We start from the raw sequence: 17,562 nt of genomic DNA, 5'->3' as shown, positions 1-17,562 counted from the left end.
CTAATACTTGTCTACTTGATGTACAGCAGCTATCCTACATAATTACCTTTAAGTATTTTTTTCTGAACTGATTATAAATTTATCAAATTAACCAGAATCCTTCAGTGTATGCCTATAAGTTTACCACACATCCCATGTCAAGACAACCGAGGTGTCACATGGTCTTCCAATGCATGAAATGGAACTAATAAATCTATTCCTACACTGGTTATACCGAAACTAACGTTAAAGGAACTATATCCAGTTCTCTCACAAATTTGAGCTATCCCAAAATCCAAGTCTTGAAATCATCGATTCTGCCAAATCATCGAATGCGGGAGAACTAATAAGCAATGCATTGAGCTATAGAAACTGTATCCAATATTTTTCACAAAATCGCAATAGTTAGAAATGCTGGACTGATTTATATTAATAAAGAATTACAAATGTACTTCCTTTTTTATCTTTACAATCTTCGATAAAGTATTACTTTAGCAATCTGATTGGTTTATTTCCAAAAAATTCAGCCAATCAGATTGCTTAAACCGATTTGTGGCCCCCGGCCTTAGTAATGTAACTTTTTCTTATTGTAAATATTCTTATGTGTTACAGGAGTTCTTCCCAGGTTATTTATATTGAGAAACCTCGGTGCCCGAGTGGGTATCACACAGGGTTGCATACTGAAGGCCCCTATTTGTTGCGAATTTTTCTGTACCTATCCGCAGATATATTGTTTCTAATCGTACAATCAACATACAAGGATTAAATCAGCTGCATTTGTGAGTCACGTGGGTTATCAGTTGTTTTACATTACCTGCTTCTATGTTGTAGTTATATTGAATACATAATTATGTATCTACATCTAGCTACCTAGGTATGCAGGTATAGCTACCTGCATCCCGCACATGTTTATGCATCACCATGCAGAAATTTTGCATTTGGATATCTACTTCAAATAGGTACAACCGAGGCTCAAACGATTAAACGTCACCCTAACAGGTAGAAACTTTCCCTAGATCTAGACCCTATTTTATGGAATTACTTTGCTCTTTGCATTCCAAGCAAAGTTATACTAACCTCAGCACTGCTTAGTCGTATTCAAAGAAGAAACTTTGCTCTTTGCACAATAAGCAAGGTTAAGGTTACCAACCTCAGTAGTACAGTGGTTAGGACGAAGAGAGAAGGAAGGGAGGATAGGAGAAAGCTAGCCGTTCCGAGAACGAACATTACCCGTTCAGGATAAAATTCGCCTCGGGCGGGAATCGTACCCGCGGCCTAGCGCTTATAAGGCAGACGGGCTACCAACCAAGCTAACTAGGCTGGTCTTGATGTTTTTAAGTCACTACCGAGACAGGAGACCCACATTTTCTAACTAGAAGTCCCAATCTTCCCCACTTTTCCCAGGCTAGGCTGGTTATAAATCGTCTTACACCAAAACCATCTCATTTCAGAACGTCTACAGAAGCGGTGCGACACGCTAAACAAGTGCAAAGAGTTGCAGGTGCGCATAGACAAGGCTAACAACTGGTGCGCCCAGGGTAGAGATCTCCTCGCTTCGCAACACATCGACAAGTGTTCATGTTCTCCGGAGATTGCCGAACAGCTCCTGTACGAGATAGAACACTTCATGGAGGTCGGCATCAATGAGCTCAATATTAACTTGAATACGCACAACTCGCGAGACTTCTATGCCATGTTTGAAGATGCCATTACGCCTGAGACCAAAGCTCTGGTCAACCAGGTAAGTCACAGAAGATCTGAACCTTTTATTAGGGCTGCCTGGAAGAGACTGGCAAGAAACGCCGACCCTATTTTAATAGGAAAAGGCTAGAAAGGAGAAGGAGTAGAATTAGGGCTGCCTGGAAGCACTACTCTTATACTTATATAGAAGGTTCGTACCTTTTATTGGTCTGCACCATCCGTACATCATGCGGTATGGACCAATAAGAGGTACGGAACTTGAAATAGAAATGTAACAAATAATTCAAAATACGGCCATCACAATCACCAAAGACATCCATGTTGAACCCTGTACCTACGTATAGTGAAAGTAATACATGTTTAGCACAGACTAGCATACTAGGATATTTGTAATGTAATACCTATGTACCTACCTATAGTACATGGGACTATAGGAATGTCAATAGTGTAAACATTGGGGTATCACTGATCATCTTTCTGCCTCTTCAGTGTTGGTATTGATTTACTTTTAACTATTCAGCTCTTCGATACCTGTACTCATCTTCATTACCTACAAAAGTATCTATACTCTTCTAGTAAATAGATAGATAACTTTACCTTATAAGACTTTGCAACCTTCATAACTCAGTAGGTATCACAGTAGGCCGGATTTTCTAGGTTCATTTCCCCTTTGAGTGGAAGTTTTTCCAGTTCTTTGCTGAATTTCGTGGTACACTTTTTGAAGAGGTTTGACGGAGGGCTTGTGAAGAAAGACAGGATAGGAGAAAGCCAGCTTTATCTGTTTAGGATAAAATCCGCCCCGGATGGAAATCGAACCCACGACCTGTAGGCTGGCTTTTCAAGTAGGTACTTGGTACTTCAATGCTCTTATCAGGACCCTGTAAGCACAGCCTGTACATACATTATGATACCTGAACCTATACCTACCTATCCTAGCAGATGATATTATTTATGCTTGGTAGAGTAACTATTTTCCAACATAAAACATACCTACTATCAGGCCCCTATCCTTGATTTCAACAAGGGGGGGGGAGCCCCAAATTTAATAATTAATAGACCAATAAAAACTGCGCAATAAGGTATTAACTGGTAATGAAATGAACAACCGAGCTGATTGGAAAATGCTGACGAAAAATGCCGACCCCGTCTAAACGGGAACATGGCAAAGCAAAAGAAGAAAAAGACCAATATTTCAAGTATATTATACATTTTAAGTACAAATAAAAGCCCAAGCTGGGCCCGGGGCCCTCTGCCCCGTCTAAATACGGCCCTGCCTACAATAGCTATAACTGCTATAAGTATGTAGATGTTATAGGAAAATTCTATGACAACAATTAGGCATCTATTACAACTTATTGTTTATTCACTTGCTAGGCCATCTATTAGCAGACACAATCCCAACGTAATCGTGCATGTCTTAGGTGTAGATTTTGACTCATTAACATACACGTACAGAGAAATAGAGTTGTGTTTTAATTTGCGTGATTTTTAAACTGGTGTCGTTAGTTACAGAGCTCACAGAGCTGATTCCGGGTCATATTCTTTTTTGAGAGAAAATTCTTCTTATCCATCTTGAGAGGCTTCTTATTCATCATTCTTCTTATTCACCTTGGGATATATCTTCGAAATATCAAAAATGTCTACATAAAATCCCTAGAACTATTAATAAATATGTATAATCCAGTTAGTAATTTCGTCTCGAGTTAAACTATATTTCATATTCTATCCAGCTGCTTTTATTCTCAGAGAGGACATTTAACTTATTCTATTTTCTATTACAATTTTATTCCATTTTCTCTCCCTTCGGGTAAATACATATGTAACAGTTTTACTTCATGTGGGGATTTTCCCAAACTTTCCCTGTGACTAAGCTTTTTTTCTCTAGATTTGTTGCATAACTAATAGATTGTAGCAGTTTTAAATGACTAACTACCACCTCAGTTTATTGAACGGATAACTTTATTGAATCCAGGTTTGATTTTTTAGTTTATGTACGTTGATTTTAAAGCGTGATGTGTGCGATTTTATAAGTATTGACTTTGAATTCTTGATTTTTTTGCGTGCCATATTTTGGGCTTTTCTGTCCTTTTCTCCATAATGGAATCATTTCTAGTGCAACTTATCACTCCACGGAAAAAACGTCGCAAGGTAACCAGAAATATTGTTTTCCTATTCTAGGAATTTGTGTCCTTTGTACGTATGTTTGTACTTTTTTCATGTACTTGAAACTCCAACTGTCTTATACTTTGCCACTTTTTCACTTTTCTGGGGTTTTTCTTGTATTATAAAATTTTGTTTCAGGTTTAAGATGGATGATCAAAGCCCATGTCTTCTTATATTTAGGAGCCCAACAATTTTTGCTCGTTTCTGGGTTTTCTCATGTTGTTGAACTTCTGTTTCAGGTTCTTCAAAGGATAGATGATGTGGCCGTCATGTGTGAAAAACGACAATCAAACCTCCGCAAACTAGTCAGCAAACCTCCCCGCCCCATTCAAACTGTCACCCCTGAGCCTGGGGTGCCCCTACAACCTCCCCTGGGTGCACCTACTCCTCATATGATCAACTTTAACAAGATCCTCAGGAAAGCGAATACTGTGGCTAGGGTGAGTGATGATAAGTTCATTAGGTAGGACTTACCAAAGTGAAGGTTGAGCTTGAGTACTTTTGCTTTTATACCTATTTTTTACTTCCCTACCTGCCATTCTCTAGATAAGAATCGGGTTCCCAACCATACAGATTACAGCGATATTAAGCCTAGAAATATGCCAGTCTAGTTAGCTCGATTGTTAGAGCATCTGCCTTGTAAGTGCCCGGCTGCGGGTTCGATTCCTGCCCGGGGCGCATTTTATCCTGAACGGATAAGGTTCATTCTCGAAACGGCTGGTTTTCTCCTATCCTGTCTTCCTTCTCTCTTCGATTTCGGAACCATAAAACCTTAGCAGTTACAGTTTCCTCTATCAAACCTCTTTAAATAATAATAATAATAAAATATAGGTATATATAAAAAAAACAATCAAAGTTAAAATACCATAGTAATCTCAGGTGTGTTGATGATTTCCCAGATGGACAATAACAACTCAGTGACTGGGCTCAGTCAAGCGGATCTCGATCAGTTGAAACTCAAACAGCGACACGTGTTGACGGAACTCGTAGAGACAGAAAGAACCTATGTGACAGAACTCGGATCTATAGTAACAGTAAGTCAACAGTACCTAATCTAAAGTAACAGCTTACCAAGCGTGCTGGGCCATTATTTTGGTTGGAAAATAATCGCCTGTGGTGCAGTTCGTGATATAAATAGGGGGTTCAAGATCCTATTCTAGGTCGCATGGAAAAGGATTGAAAATTGATTTTAAACAGGCTGAGGAATATTATTAAAAAGAAAAAAAAAATCGCCTGGGGCACAGTTTACTCATGGTTTACATGGTGCCTACCTACCTACGTCGCGTCGTTCCAAATTTGTGAAGATTCGTACTTCATCTTTGGGAATAGGGTGGAAACTCTTGAAAAAGTAGACTGGAAAACCGGGAAAAGTTAGGGAATTTGATTTTTCCATTTCGGTGGACACCCTGGATATACATAAATCATTAAGAGGGAAAAATATCTGAATAACTAAGAATGTTGGAAAATAATCGCCTGTGGTGCAGTTCGTGATATAAATAGGGGGTTCAAGATCCTATTCTAGGTCGCATGGAAAAGGATTGAAAAATTGATTTTAAACAGGCTGAGGAATATTATTAAAAAGAAAAAAATCGCCTGCGGCGCTGTTTACTTATGGTTTACATGGTGCCTACCTACCTACGTCGCGTCGTTCCAAATTTGTGAAGATTCGTCTTCATCTGTGGGAATAGGGTGGAAACTCTTGAAAAAGTAGACTAGAAAACCGGGAAAAGTTAGGGAATTTGATTTTTCCATTTCGGTGGACACCCTGGATATACATCAATCATTAAGAGGGAAAAATATCTGAATAACTAAGAACACCTTGTCTTCTCATTCCAGGGGTACAAGTCCGAAATGAACAAGGAAGATGCCAAGTGTCTGATTCCAGCCGGTCTGGATAACAAGACAGACATCCTGTTTGGAAATCTGGAAGAGATTTGTCATTTCCATCGAGACGAATTCCTCAAGGATTTGGAAGCTTGCAACTTCAACATTGAACTAGTCGCTCTGTGTTTTACCAAACGGGTAAGGTCCATCGAGACGAATTCCTCAAGGATTTGGAAGCTTGCAACTTCAACATTGAACTAGTCGCTCTGTGTTTTACCAAACGGGTAAGGTTACCCCAATACTCCACTTGTGAAGAATGAAGGTATAAGTAGAGGATATACAAACATTTGGGTAAAACATATTAATAAAAGGTAGGTTCCCACGTAAAACGTCACGTCGTGGGAAACTAAATCCGAAGACAGTAAAAACAGCGGAAAAAAAAAGTTTTTTTTTTTATTTAGATGTTTGATAGAGGGCTGTAACTAACTCTGAAGTCTGACGTAAGGTTACCCCAATACTCCACTTGTAAAGAATGAAAGTAGAAGTAGATGATATACAAACATTTGGGTAAAAAATATTAATAAAAGGTAGGTTCCCACGTAAAACGTCACGTCGTGGGAAACTAAATCCGAAGTAAAAACAGCTGAAAAAAAAAGTTTTTTTTTTTATTTAGATGTTTGATAGAGAGCTGTAACTACCAAGGTCTTACTGTCCCGAAAGCGAAGAGAGAAGGAAGACAGGGTAGAAGAAAGCCAGCCTTTCCGAGATCGAATCTTATCTGTTTTACCAAGGTCTTACTGTCCCGAAAGCGAAGAGAGAAGGAAGACAGGGTAGAAGAAAGCCAGCCTTTCCGAGATCGAATCTTATCTGTTCAGGATAAAATCCACCCCGGGCGGGAATCGAACCCGCGACCTAGCGCTTACAAGGCAGACGCACTACCAACCAAGCTAACTAGGCTGTCTTTTTATTATTTTTCTTATCGTGAGCTCTGCAAGCCGGCCGAGTAGTTCACTCGAAAGACTCTTCTAATTGACAAAATGGAATTAAACAAGTTTAATAACACACATTTCCATTTGTCGTATTGCAGAAAGACACGTTCTACAAGCTGTATAGCCACTACTGTCAGAATCACCCGCGTTCCGAGAACCTGAGGGAGTTGGTGGGTGAGAATAACGCGTTCTTCCAGAGCTGTCAAGTGAAGCTGGGACATAAGCTACCACTGGCTGCCTACCTCCTCAAACCCATCCAGAGGATAACCAAGTACCAGTTGCTACTCAAAGTAAGTCCATGCGATGTCATCTTGTACTTCGATTTTTGATGGAATTAATTCGTTTTATTAAACTTTCTCACACTAAAGACCTTCAAATCATGACACCTTCGTGGTGAAGCAGAAATTTTCTTCACAACTTTTGTGTATATCACAGTATTACAAAGTACCTCGTTTACTATTAATTCTCAATTAGCATCAATCTTTTTACAATGGTAATGCCGCCACTGCTCGCTAATCGATTAAAGTACCTACTCAATTGTCCTCAGGAAGCTGAGAGGACCCCGAAATACAAGCACAGAGCCGAAATTTTTTCGATCCCGCCGGGAATCCAACCCGCGACCTCTAGGTGTCTGGTAATAGAGTGATCAGTGTGTGAATGAGTAAATGGATCTCGCTTTTATAGTCAAGATTCCCCCAGATACACTTATAACTCGGCTTCATTTCCCTAATATCATCTATGTGTTTCAGGATCTCTTACACTATCGAGACAACGAGAAAACCAGTCTAGATCTACAAGAAGCTTTAGACTGTATGCTAGTTGTACTCAAGTGTGTCAATGATAGCATGCATCAGATTGCCATCACAGGCTTTCGGGTGAGTAAACCAGAATCTAAACGCTTCACGACTTTGAATGACCACTTTTCGGGATATCACTGAAGTTAAGAAACATTTTACCTGATTAGAATATGGTCAATATGGACTTGTAGCTGTATAGGTATTTCATGGCTATTGCAGTTTACACTGATGCTCTTAAAGACAATTGAGGACTGAGGTCACTGAGGAACTAGTTTTAATTCCAGAAGAAACGACATTATCATAATTATGAAGTCTTTAAACCTGATCTATCTTTGTGAGTAACGTTATATTTTACAGAATGCTCCAATTTTAATGATTTATTCAGTCCCTACATTTCACAAAACAATAATCCATTCTCAAGGCTTTGTTCGATAGGGCTTTCATTCCGATTGAAAGAGTTTATTGATTTAATATTAATCCTATGAGAAGATAGCACATTAAATTAACCAATCAATAATTCAATACCTATCGGGCTAAATAAATATATTCATTGTTCCCAGGGGAATATCATGGAGCAAGGAGAACTCCTACTGCAAGGATCTTTCTCTGTGTGGTACGAAAGCAAGAAAGATCGACTCAAAGAGTTACGCTTGAAACCCATGCAGAGGCATTTGTTCCTCTACCAGAAGTCAATTCTGTTCTGCAAGAAAACCGCGGCCCATACCAAAGCCACCTACCAGTTCAAACAATGCTTGAAGGTGAGATAGGTTAGATATTGAGGTTTATTTAGCTTGAGAAAGAATTTTTAGATGAAATAAAATAAATAAAAATGAATAAGATGAGTTTATGTTAAACCAACCTCGTTATTCTAGTTGTTAGCGCCGTCCGCAGTGAACTTCAGATCTGGAGGTTTTGTGGTTCAAGTCCAAGTCAAGGCATAAAACGTAGCATAGTGTACGTATCAATCGGGGAACGACATTTGTGACGAGCATTTTTTTTTTTTTTTTTTTTTTTTTTTTTTTTTTTTCACAACATTTATTTTGATGGTCAGATTTTAGTGCCAAAACACGTTTTGGGGTCCCTAGAGCCTAAATCCAAAGTTTCAGCTATTTGTGTGTCTGTGTGTCTGTCTGTAAACAAAATATCTCGAGAACGGTAATAGCTAGAGACTTGAAATTTGGTATGTAGCTGTCAAATGTGACAAGGATGCGACACGAAACTTTTGGTTAAGACCGGTGTAACGCTTGGCGGCATTTTACTGCTTTTTGGCGGTTTTCGGTGTAATTTAACAATATCTCGGGAACGGTATAAGCTAGAGACTTGAAATTTGGTATGTAGTTCACAAATGTGACAAGGATGCAACACAAAACGTTTGTTTGAGATGGTTGCTGCGCTTGGCGGTATTTTGACCGCTTTAGGACAGATTTCGACCGTTTTTTGGCGGTTTCCAGCTATAGCGACAAAACGGTTAGAGATATTGTAAAAGTTAGGGTAAAAGAACACTCAAATAAGCATCATTCAATAGGATAAGGAAAGTCGTGTGATGTTCACACCAGATTTTTTCTCAACACAATTAAGTAAAATTCAAAGGAGAAGAGTTTATTGACAATTATGTTTCCTTCAGAAGTCGTCTAGCACAGTAGTTGAGATTAAGAACAGTGAGTTCTATCGGCTAAAGCTTTGCGATGTTCAACCTCTAGGGAAAAATGAAAAAGAGACTGCTCGGAAATTTTAGAGTTAGTTGAACCAAACTAACCCATCTAAGGTACGTCTTCAAAGGTTGAAAGAATTTCGATTTTGAAGAAAAACTATGGAGTTTTCCAGGCGATTTCGATCGAAGATGTCACACGCTGCTTTACAATAACGTGTTATTTTCTCCACAGATGTCCCAAGTGGGTCTCACAGAAACAGTGAAGGGGGACAGTCGAAAGTTCGAACTTTGGCTGCAGGGCCGTCAGGAAGTGTACATCATCCAGGCTACAACTCTGGAGCAGAAGCAAAGCTGGGTGAATGAGATCAAGCGAGTCCTATTGGAACAACTGCAGGAGTTGCGCGGAGAGAAGATACGCCAATACAGCGCTAACTTTGCGTAAGTTCCGTATGATGCATAGAGATGTGTAAACAGTAAGTGAGTTATTACCAGAACTGCTCTTTTCAGTGAACTACTCAGACAATGAGTCAGATCCTAACTCCATCTATATACCTTTAGGGAGTTGAGAGTGACTGAGTGAGTTACATATTTTAGGATTTGATTCGTTGAATGAGTGTCCAGTGAAAAGAGTAGTTCTTTTATATAACTCACGTAATCGTTACATAATTGTAGATCTGTAATGATGGGCCTAGTAGGGACCAGTGCGGCAGAGTATATGCATGCGTTTTGGCAAGATAGGTACATTGTTTTTGTGTCCCAATGGATAAAAAATAAAATAATAATAACACCTTTTATGTTCTGTTTCGACAGCAAAATGCGTCAGGTCACCTCTCTAGACACCACTCCGCACAGTGCATGTAATCGTTCCATCAGTTCTGATGACACCAGATCTCATCCGGATGAGGATAGCCAAGCTTCGTCAGATTATAGCAACTCAGATGATGAGGACTCCTTCATGGATCATCACAGTGGAAAATCTCTGGTGAGTTTACCGACCGAAGAAAGTAAATATTTATTTTTTGACGATTTTTTTTACGATTTGCTTTTTCCGCGACATCAGCCCTAACTAGGGTGATGGCTTTGGGCTGACATTTGGATTTGGCTACAAATGTTACGAGTGGATGCCCTTCGCATTCAACCTTTGTTATTTCTTTAGCAAGGGAAATTCAGGCTGGTATAGGTACTTCCTGTTTAAAGTCCCCCAGCCAGACTAAGCTGAAATTTATAAATCTAAATTTTTCTAAATCTTCTAACTTTGAAGAACCTGGCAGATGTTAAAGTAGCATTTCTCTCTTTCACACATGGCCTTGTTGCTTAGCGTTAAAAATAAATAAATAATTTTTCTCTTAATTTCCACAGACGGGGAAATACCTGGCTCTAGCAGACTACGATGCTGTGGGTCATAGTGAAGTCTCACTGAAGGAAGGAGACCCAGTGGAACTGCTGAAAGTGGGCTGTGCAGGCTGGTGGTATATTAAACTGGCAGGTAAGACCTGTCGTTCCTGGAACGACCCCCATCCCTAGCCCTACTCCTTTTATTTTCTTCTTGTTATTAGGCGTTTTAACACTACGGACAGTAGGTTGTTCGCGTCGATCGCGATACCGATATATCAAGTTGTATAATAAGTGGAGGGCTTTGAAATATAGGATTATTGAATCAATATAATTATATCCTCAACATTGTCCGATAGGGAGGAAGGTGAAGATAAAGAGGAACGTATGTTAGCATGTTTATCACAGACCAGGATGTGTTGAATTGTGAGGATATCGCCACACTGACATAGGGATTGAGGATCTCGGGTGAAAAGGTGCTTGTGTGTCTGACCAGGTCGCAGTGACATAGGGTGTTTATTATAGCCGATGGCCCTACTTATATCAGTGGCTTTTCTAAATCCAACTTTTCATATGACTCCCAATTTCTTCTTTCTTCACAGGAAGTCAAAGTGAGGGTTGGGTCCCGGCCTCCTATTTGGAGCACAGTGGAAGAAAGACCTACCATGCTGGCACCGGTCGCTGTGCGCATTTATATGTCATAGCTACTCATTTTCCTCACGAGGCTGAGTGGGCCCCGCAACAGCGGAATCAATCATTTACATGATAAAAATTTCTTGACCCCGCCGGGAATCGAACCCGGATCTCCCGCGTGCAAGGCGAGCGCAGTGACCACTACGCCATGGGAGCTGACTTCTATGCTCTTTGAAATTGTCGCTTTCCTCTATCGTTGCTTCCCTCTACCTGCTCGATGCTCTATGCGCTATGATCTCGGCTCCACTATGTTTTTAGACCAAGTAACACCTTCTATGCTAAAGGCCTGGTATTTAGGTATCTATTAAGAAACACAATTTTAACACGTTGAACACCGAGGCCTTTTTTATAGTTTTTTCCCATGTACATAGAACGAAAATTGGATTATTAATTTTGTACAGTGTAGGTCACCGGTGGGTTTCACGGGATGTTGCTGTCTGTACAGTGCAGGTCACCGGTGGGTTTCATGACTGAGTATTATTGCGTGCTCTGAAACTCACCCGTGGACCTGCTCAGCAATGTGTTTCTTATAGTGAACAGATTCTCTTGGAACACAGGAAAAAGAAATTCTGATTGGTTCATGAAAAAATATTTCGAGTTTCTTTTATAATACTTATTCGAGCCAAACCTTTTCATTTGGTACCGTGAAGGTCACGGGTGGGTCTCAACAAAAAAATGGTGTAACGCAAAAACTATGAGAGATAATGAAAATTTATTGAAGCCAACATGATTTTTTTCTTTGAAACAAACACTATCTAAAAAAAAAAAAAATGTACCAGATAAAAATTTGGCCCCTGACACCTTGGTACAAGCCAAAAATTCGATGAAACCCACCGGTGACTTTCACGGAACATCAATAAACCACCATGAAACCCACCGGTGGGTTTCATGGTGTTCAACGTGTTAATAAATTAATTATTCAATGATTAATAAAAATAAACCGTAATAAAAATAAACCTTTCAATCAGTGGCGTAGCGTGGTCTAAATTCAAGTGTAAGGCGTGTAGGGTACTAATTTCCATCATCCATGCTCTTCATGGATTGGCATAGACAAGTATAACTAGGTACCTACCTTCCTTCCCAGTTCCACACTCGCCTTAGTATGCCTGATAATCCTGACTAGGAAAATTGTTCAACTATATATAAAAAAAAAAAATGTGTAGGTACTTTAAATACCCATAAACATTGCATGGAACGCACAGTTTAGGAGTTATAAGCAAAAAACTGACAAAAGTGCGAAATTTCGGCCGTTTTCTGGCGGTTTTTTCAAAAGGTAGGTAGTCACCTACCTAATCAAATAAAAGAAAGAATAAGCGTGGCTTAATGAACTGCCGATCAATATTTGGTGAATAAATACTTACTATTAGAGGACTTAATAAGTCCTCCACAGTTTGGTATGCTGAGGACGCTAAGGTTTGGATTCAGTATTTTACTATACATATATTACTATTGATATGACAACCGAGGTGTCACATGGTCTTCCAATGCATGAAATGGAACTAATAAATCTATTCCTACACTGGTTATACCGAAACTAACGTTAAAAGAACTATCCAGTTCTCTCACAAATTTGAGCTATCAAGAAATCCAAGTCTTGAAATCGATTCTGCCAAATCATCTCGAATGCGGGAGAACTAATAAGCAATGCATTGAGCTACAGAAATTGTATCCAATATTTTTCACAAAATCGCAATAGTTAGAAATGCTGGACTGATTTATATTAATAAAGAATAAAATTACTAATGTACTTCCTCCTTTTTTAGTCCGTCCTTCCTGTTAAGGGAGAGGTGAGCAAGTTTTATAATTTAAAATTTCGACTTCTACCTAACGCTATTGTTTCACAGGAAGAGATGGAGCACAGTGAAGAAGTGATTAGTGCTGGAGAGTCCATGCTACGAGGCAAACATTATATTCATCTGGACAGTGTCGAACCTAAAGTGGACGAACTCAAACGATTAAACGTCACCCTAACAGGTAGAAACTTTCCCTAGATCTAGACCCTATTTTATGGAATTACTTTGCTCTTTGCATTCCGAGCAAAGTTATACTAACCTCAGCACTACTTAGTCGTATTCAAAGAAGAAACTTTGCTCTTTACACAATAAGCAAGGTTAAGGTTACCAACCTCAGTAGTTCAGTGGTTAGGACGAAGAGAGAAGGAAGACAGGATAGGAGAAAGCTAGCCGTTCCGAGAACGAACATTACCCGTTCAGGATGAAATACGCCTCGGGCGGTAATCGTACCCGCGGCCTAGCGCTTATAAGGCAGACACGCTACCAACCAAGCTAACTAGGCTGGTCTTGATGTTTTTAAGTCACTACCGGGACAGGAGACCCACGTTGTCTAACTAGAAGTCCCAATCTTTCCCACTTTTCCCAGGCTAGGCTGGTTATAAATCGTCTTACACCAAAACCATCTCATTTCAGAACGTCTACAGAAACGGTGCGACACGCTAAATAAGTGCAAAGAGTTGCAGGTGCGTATAGACAAGGCGAACAACTGGTGCGCCCAGGGTAGAGATCTCCTCGCTTCGCAACACATCGACAAGTGTTCGTGTTCTCCGGAAATAGCCGAACAGCTCCTGTACGAGATAGAACACTTCATGGAAGTGGGCATCAATGAGCTCAATATTAACTTGAATACGCACAACTCGCGAGATTTCTATGCTATGTTTGAAGATGCCATCACACCTGAGACCAAAGCTCTGGTCAACCAGGTAAGTCACAGAAGATCTGAATCTTTTATTAGGGCTGCCTGGAAGAGACTGGCAAGAAACGCCGACCCTATTTAAATAGGAAAAGGCTAGAAAGGGGAAGGAGTAGATTTAGGGCTACCTGGAAGCACTACTTATACTTATATAGAAGGTTCGTACCTTTTATTGGTCTGCACCATCCATAGATGATGCGGTATGGACCAATAAGAGGTACGGAACTGGAAATAGAAATGTAACAAATAATTCAAAATACGGCCATCACAATCATTAAAGACATATATGTTAAACCCTGTACCTACGCATATTTAAAGTAATACATGTTTAGCACAGACTAGCATACTAGGATATTTGTAATGTAATACCTATGTACCTACCTGTACATAGTACATGGGAATGGGACTATAGGAATGTCAATAGTGTAAACATTAGGGTATCACTGATCATCTTTCTACCTCTTCAGTGTTGGTATTGATTTACTTTTAACTATTTACCTCTTCGATACCTGTACTCATCTTCATTACCTACAAAAGTATCTATGCTCTTCTAGTAAACAGATAGACAACTTTACCTTATAAGACTTTGCAACCTTCTTAACTCAGTAGGTATCACAGTAGGCCGGATTTTCTACTCACAGTATTACAAAGTACCTCGTTTACTATTAATTCTCAATTAGCATCAATCTTTTTACAATGGTAATGCCGCCACTGCTCGCTAATTGATTAAAGTATCTACTCAATTGTCCTCAGGAAGCTGAGAGGACCCCGAAATCCAAGCACAGAGCCGAAATTTTTTCGATCCCGCCGGGAATCCAACCCGCGACCTCTAGGTGTTACGGTTCTGCTTTCGGGTGAGTAAACCAGAATCTAAACGCTTCACGACTTTGAATGACCACTTTTCGGGATATCACTGAAGTTAAGAAACATTTTACATGATTAGAATATGGTCAATATGGACTTGTAGCCTTATAGGTATTTCATGGCTAGGTATTGCATTTTACACTGATGCTCTTAAAGACAATTGAGGACTGAGGTCACTGAGGAACTAGTTTTAATTCCAGAAGAAACAACATTATCATAATTATGAAGTCTTTAAACCTGATCTATCTTTGTGAGTAACGTTATATTTTACAGAATGCTCCAATTTTAATGATTTATTCAGTCCCTACATTTCACAAAACAATAATCCATTCTCAAGGCTTTGTTCGATAGGGCTTTCATTCCGATTGAAAGAGTTTATTGATTTAATATTAATCCTATGAGAAGATAGCACATTAAATTAACCAATCAATAATTCAATACCTATCGGGCTAAATAAATATACGTTATATTTTACAGAATGCTCCAATTTTAATGATTTTTTCAGTCCCTACATTTCACAAAACAATAATCCATTCTCAAGGCTTTGTTCAATAGGGCTTTCATTCCGATTGAAAGAGTTTATTGATTTAACATTAATCCTATGAGAAGATAGCACATTAAATTAATCAATCAATAATTCAATACCTATCGGGCTAAATAAATATCTTCATTGTTCCCAGGGGAATATCATGGAGCAAGGAGAACTCCTACTGCAAGGATCTTTCTCTGTGTGGTACGAAAGCAAGAAAGATCGACTCAAAGAGTTACGCTTGAAACCCATGCAGAGGCATTTGTTCCTCTACCAGAAGTCAATTCTGTTCTGCAAGAAAACCGCGGCCCATACCAAAGCCACCTACCAGTTCAAACAATGCTTGAAGGTGAGATAGGTTAGATATTGAGGTTTATTTAGCTTGAGAAAGAATTTTTAGATGAAATAAAATAATAAAATAAATAAAAATTAATAAGATGAGTTTATGTTAAACCAACCGACCAGTTCAAACAATGCTTGAAGGTGAGATAGGTTAGATATTGAGGTTTATTTAGCTTGAGAAAGAATTTTTAGATGAAATAAAATAAATAAAAATGAATAAGATGAGTTTATGTTAAACCAACCTCGTTATTCTAGTTGTTAGCGCCGTCCGCAGTGAACTTCAGATCTGGAGGTTTTGTGGTTCAAGTCCAAGTCAAGGCATAAAACGTAGCATAGTGTACCTATCAATCGGGGAACGACATTTGTGACGAGCATTTTTACTTTCCTTATCCTATAGGAAGGAAAGTAATGTAATCGGGTCAAAATTTCGATGGTCAGTTTTTAGTGCCAAAATTTTTTTTTTTTTTTTTAATCAATAAGTGCAGTTTGTCATAGATCGTAAGATTGTAAATTGTACTAAATAAACAATAAATAAATAAATGGATCTCGCTTTTATAGTAAAGATTCCCCCAGATACACTTATAACTCGGCTTCATTTCCCTAATATCATCTATGTGTTTCAGGATCTCTTACACTATCGAGACAACGAGAAAACCAGTCTAGATCTACAAGAAGCTTTAGACTGTATGCTAGTTGTACTCAAGTGTGTCAATGATAGCATGCATCAGATTGCCATCACAGGCTTTCGGGTGAGTAAACCAGAATCTAAACGCTTCACGACTTTGAATGACCACTTTTCGGGATATCACTGAAGTTAAGAAACATTTTACCTGATTAGAATATGGTCAATATGGACTTGTAGCTGTATAGGTATTTCATGGCTATTGCAGTTTACACTGATGCTCTTAAAGACAATTGAGGACTGAGGTCACTGAGGAACTAGTTTTAATTCCAGAAGAAACGGTATCTATACTCTTCTAGTAAATAGATAGATAACTTTACCTTATAAGACTTTGCAACCTTCATAACTCAGTAGGTATCACAGTAGGCCAGATTTTCTAGGTTCATTTCCCCTTTGAGTGGAAGTTTTTCCAATTCTTTGCTGGATTTCGTGGTACACTTTTTGAAGAGGTTTGACGGAGGGCTTGTGAAGAAAGAAGGAAGACAGGATAGGAGAAAGCCAGCTTTATCTGTTTAGGATAAAATCCGCCCCGGATGGGAATCGAACCCACGACTTGTAGGCTGCCTTTTCAAGTAGGTACTTGGTACTTCAATACTCTTATCAGGACCCTGTAAGCACAGCCTGTACATACATTATGATACCTGAACCTATACCTACCTATCCTAGCAGATGATATTATTTATGTTTGGTAGAGTAACTATTTTCCAACATAAAACATACCTACTATCAGGCCCCTATCCCTGATTTCAACAAGGGGAGGGAGCCCCAAATTTAATAATTAATAGACCAATAAAAACTGCGCAATAAGGTATTAACTGGTAATGAAGTGAACGACCGAGCTGATTGGAAAAGGCTGACGAAAAATGCCGACCTTGTCTAAACGGGAACATGGCAAAGCAAAAGAAGAAAAAGACCAATATTTCAAGTATATTATACATTTTAAGTACAAGATAATCCTGTTTGCTGTCTAATGTTATTTCGTTTTTAAGCATTTTGTTATCCTTTCTTTTTAAGAACAGGTTCCAAAGTTCCTTAATGATTAAAATTGTTTAGATTCTAGTAGGTTTTAGTGATATTTAAATATTAGAGGTAGGGTACCTAGGTAAAGTAGGTTTATGGATAGTTGTTTTTTCCGTTCTATATTGCACCTTTATTCATTAGGCTTAGCTTATTTTGGTTTTACTGAACCTTAAGTTAGCGTGTATTATAAATCAATTCTAGTCACGGTTTTGTAGGGTCAGACATTCTTGAAAATTCTTATATAGGTACCTACGTTTGTAACAGGTTAATTCTTTGAACCCATAGACCAC

At 38.9% G+C, this 17,562-nt stretch overlaps 1 protein-coding gene across 1 annotated transcript in view; it reads left to right on the top strand.

Annotated features, from left to right (window-relative positions):
* Positions 1–17,295, top strand: part of LOC103505783 (guanine nucleotide exchange factor DBS) — a 36,326-nt gene extending 19,031 nt beyond the window's left edge. Inside the window, exons 9-25 of the mRNA XM_026821022.1 lie at positions 939–978; positions 1,431–1,720; positions 4,083–4,283; positions 4,743–4,877; positions 5,680–5,865; positions 6,755–6,946; positions 7,406–7,531; positions 8,014–8,211; positions 9,337–9,542; positions 9,915–10,086; positions 10,464–10,590; positions 11,039–11,103; positions 12,974–13,103; positions 13,556–13,845; positions 15,380–15,577; positions 16,194–16,319; positions 17,272–17,295. Of these exons, the coding sequence (XP_026676823.1) occupies positions 939–978; positions 1,431–1,720; positions 4,083–4,283; positions 4,743–4,877; positions 5,680–5,865; positions 6,755–6,946; positions 7,406–7,531; positions 8,014–8,211; positions 9,337–9,542; positions 9,915–10,086; positions 10,464–10,590; positions 11,039–11,103; positions 12,974–13,103; positions 13,556–13,845; positions 15,380–15,577; positions 16,194–16,319; positions 17,272–17,295 (2,706 nt within the window). The remainder of the gene's footprint in view (positions 1–938; positions 979–1,430; positions 1,721–4,082; positions 4,284–4,742; positions 4,878–5,679; positions 5,866–6,754; positions 6,947–7,405; positions 7,532–8,013; positions 8,212–9,336; positions 9,543–9,914; positions 10,087–10,463; positions 10,591–11,038; positions 11,104–12,973; positions 13,104–13,555; positions 13,846–15,379; positions 15,578–16,193; positions 16,320–17,271) is intronic.
* Positions 17,296–17,562: the final 267 nt, after the last annotated feature.

The sequence above is a fragment of the Diaphorina citri genome, unplaced genomic scaffold (assembly GCF_000475195.1).
Source record: "Diaphorina citri unplaced genomic scaffold, Diaci psyllid genome assembly version 1.1 scaffold194, whole genome shotgun sequence".
In the NCBI taxonomy this organism is placed as follows: domain Eukaryota; kingdom Metazoa; phylum Arthropoda; class Insecta; order Hemiptera; family Psyllidae; genus Diaphorina; species Diaphorina citri.
This window is presented reverse-complemented; position numbering and strand designations above follow the sequence as displayed.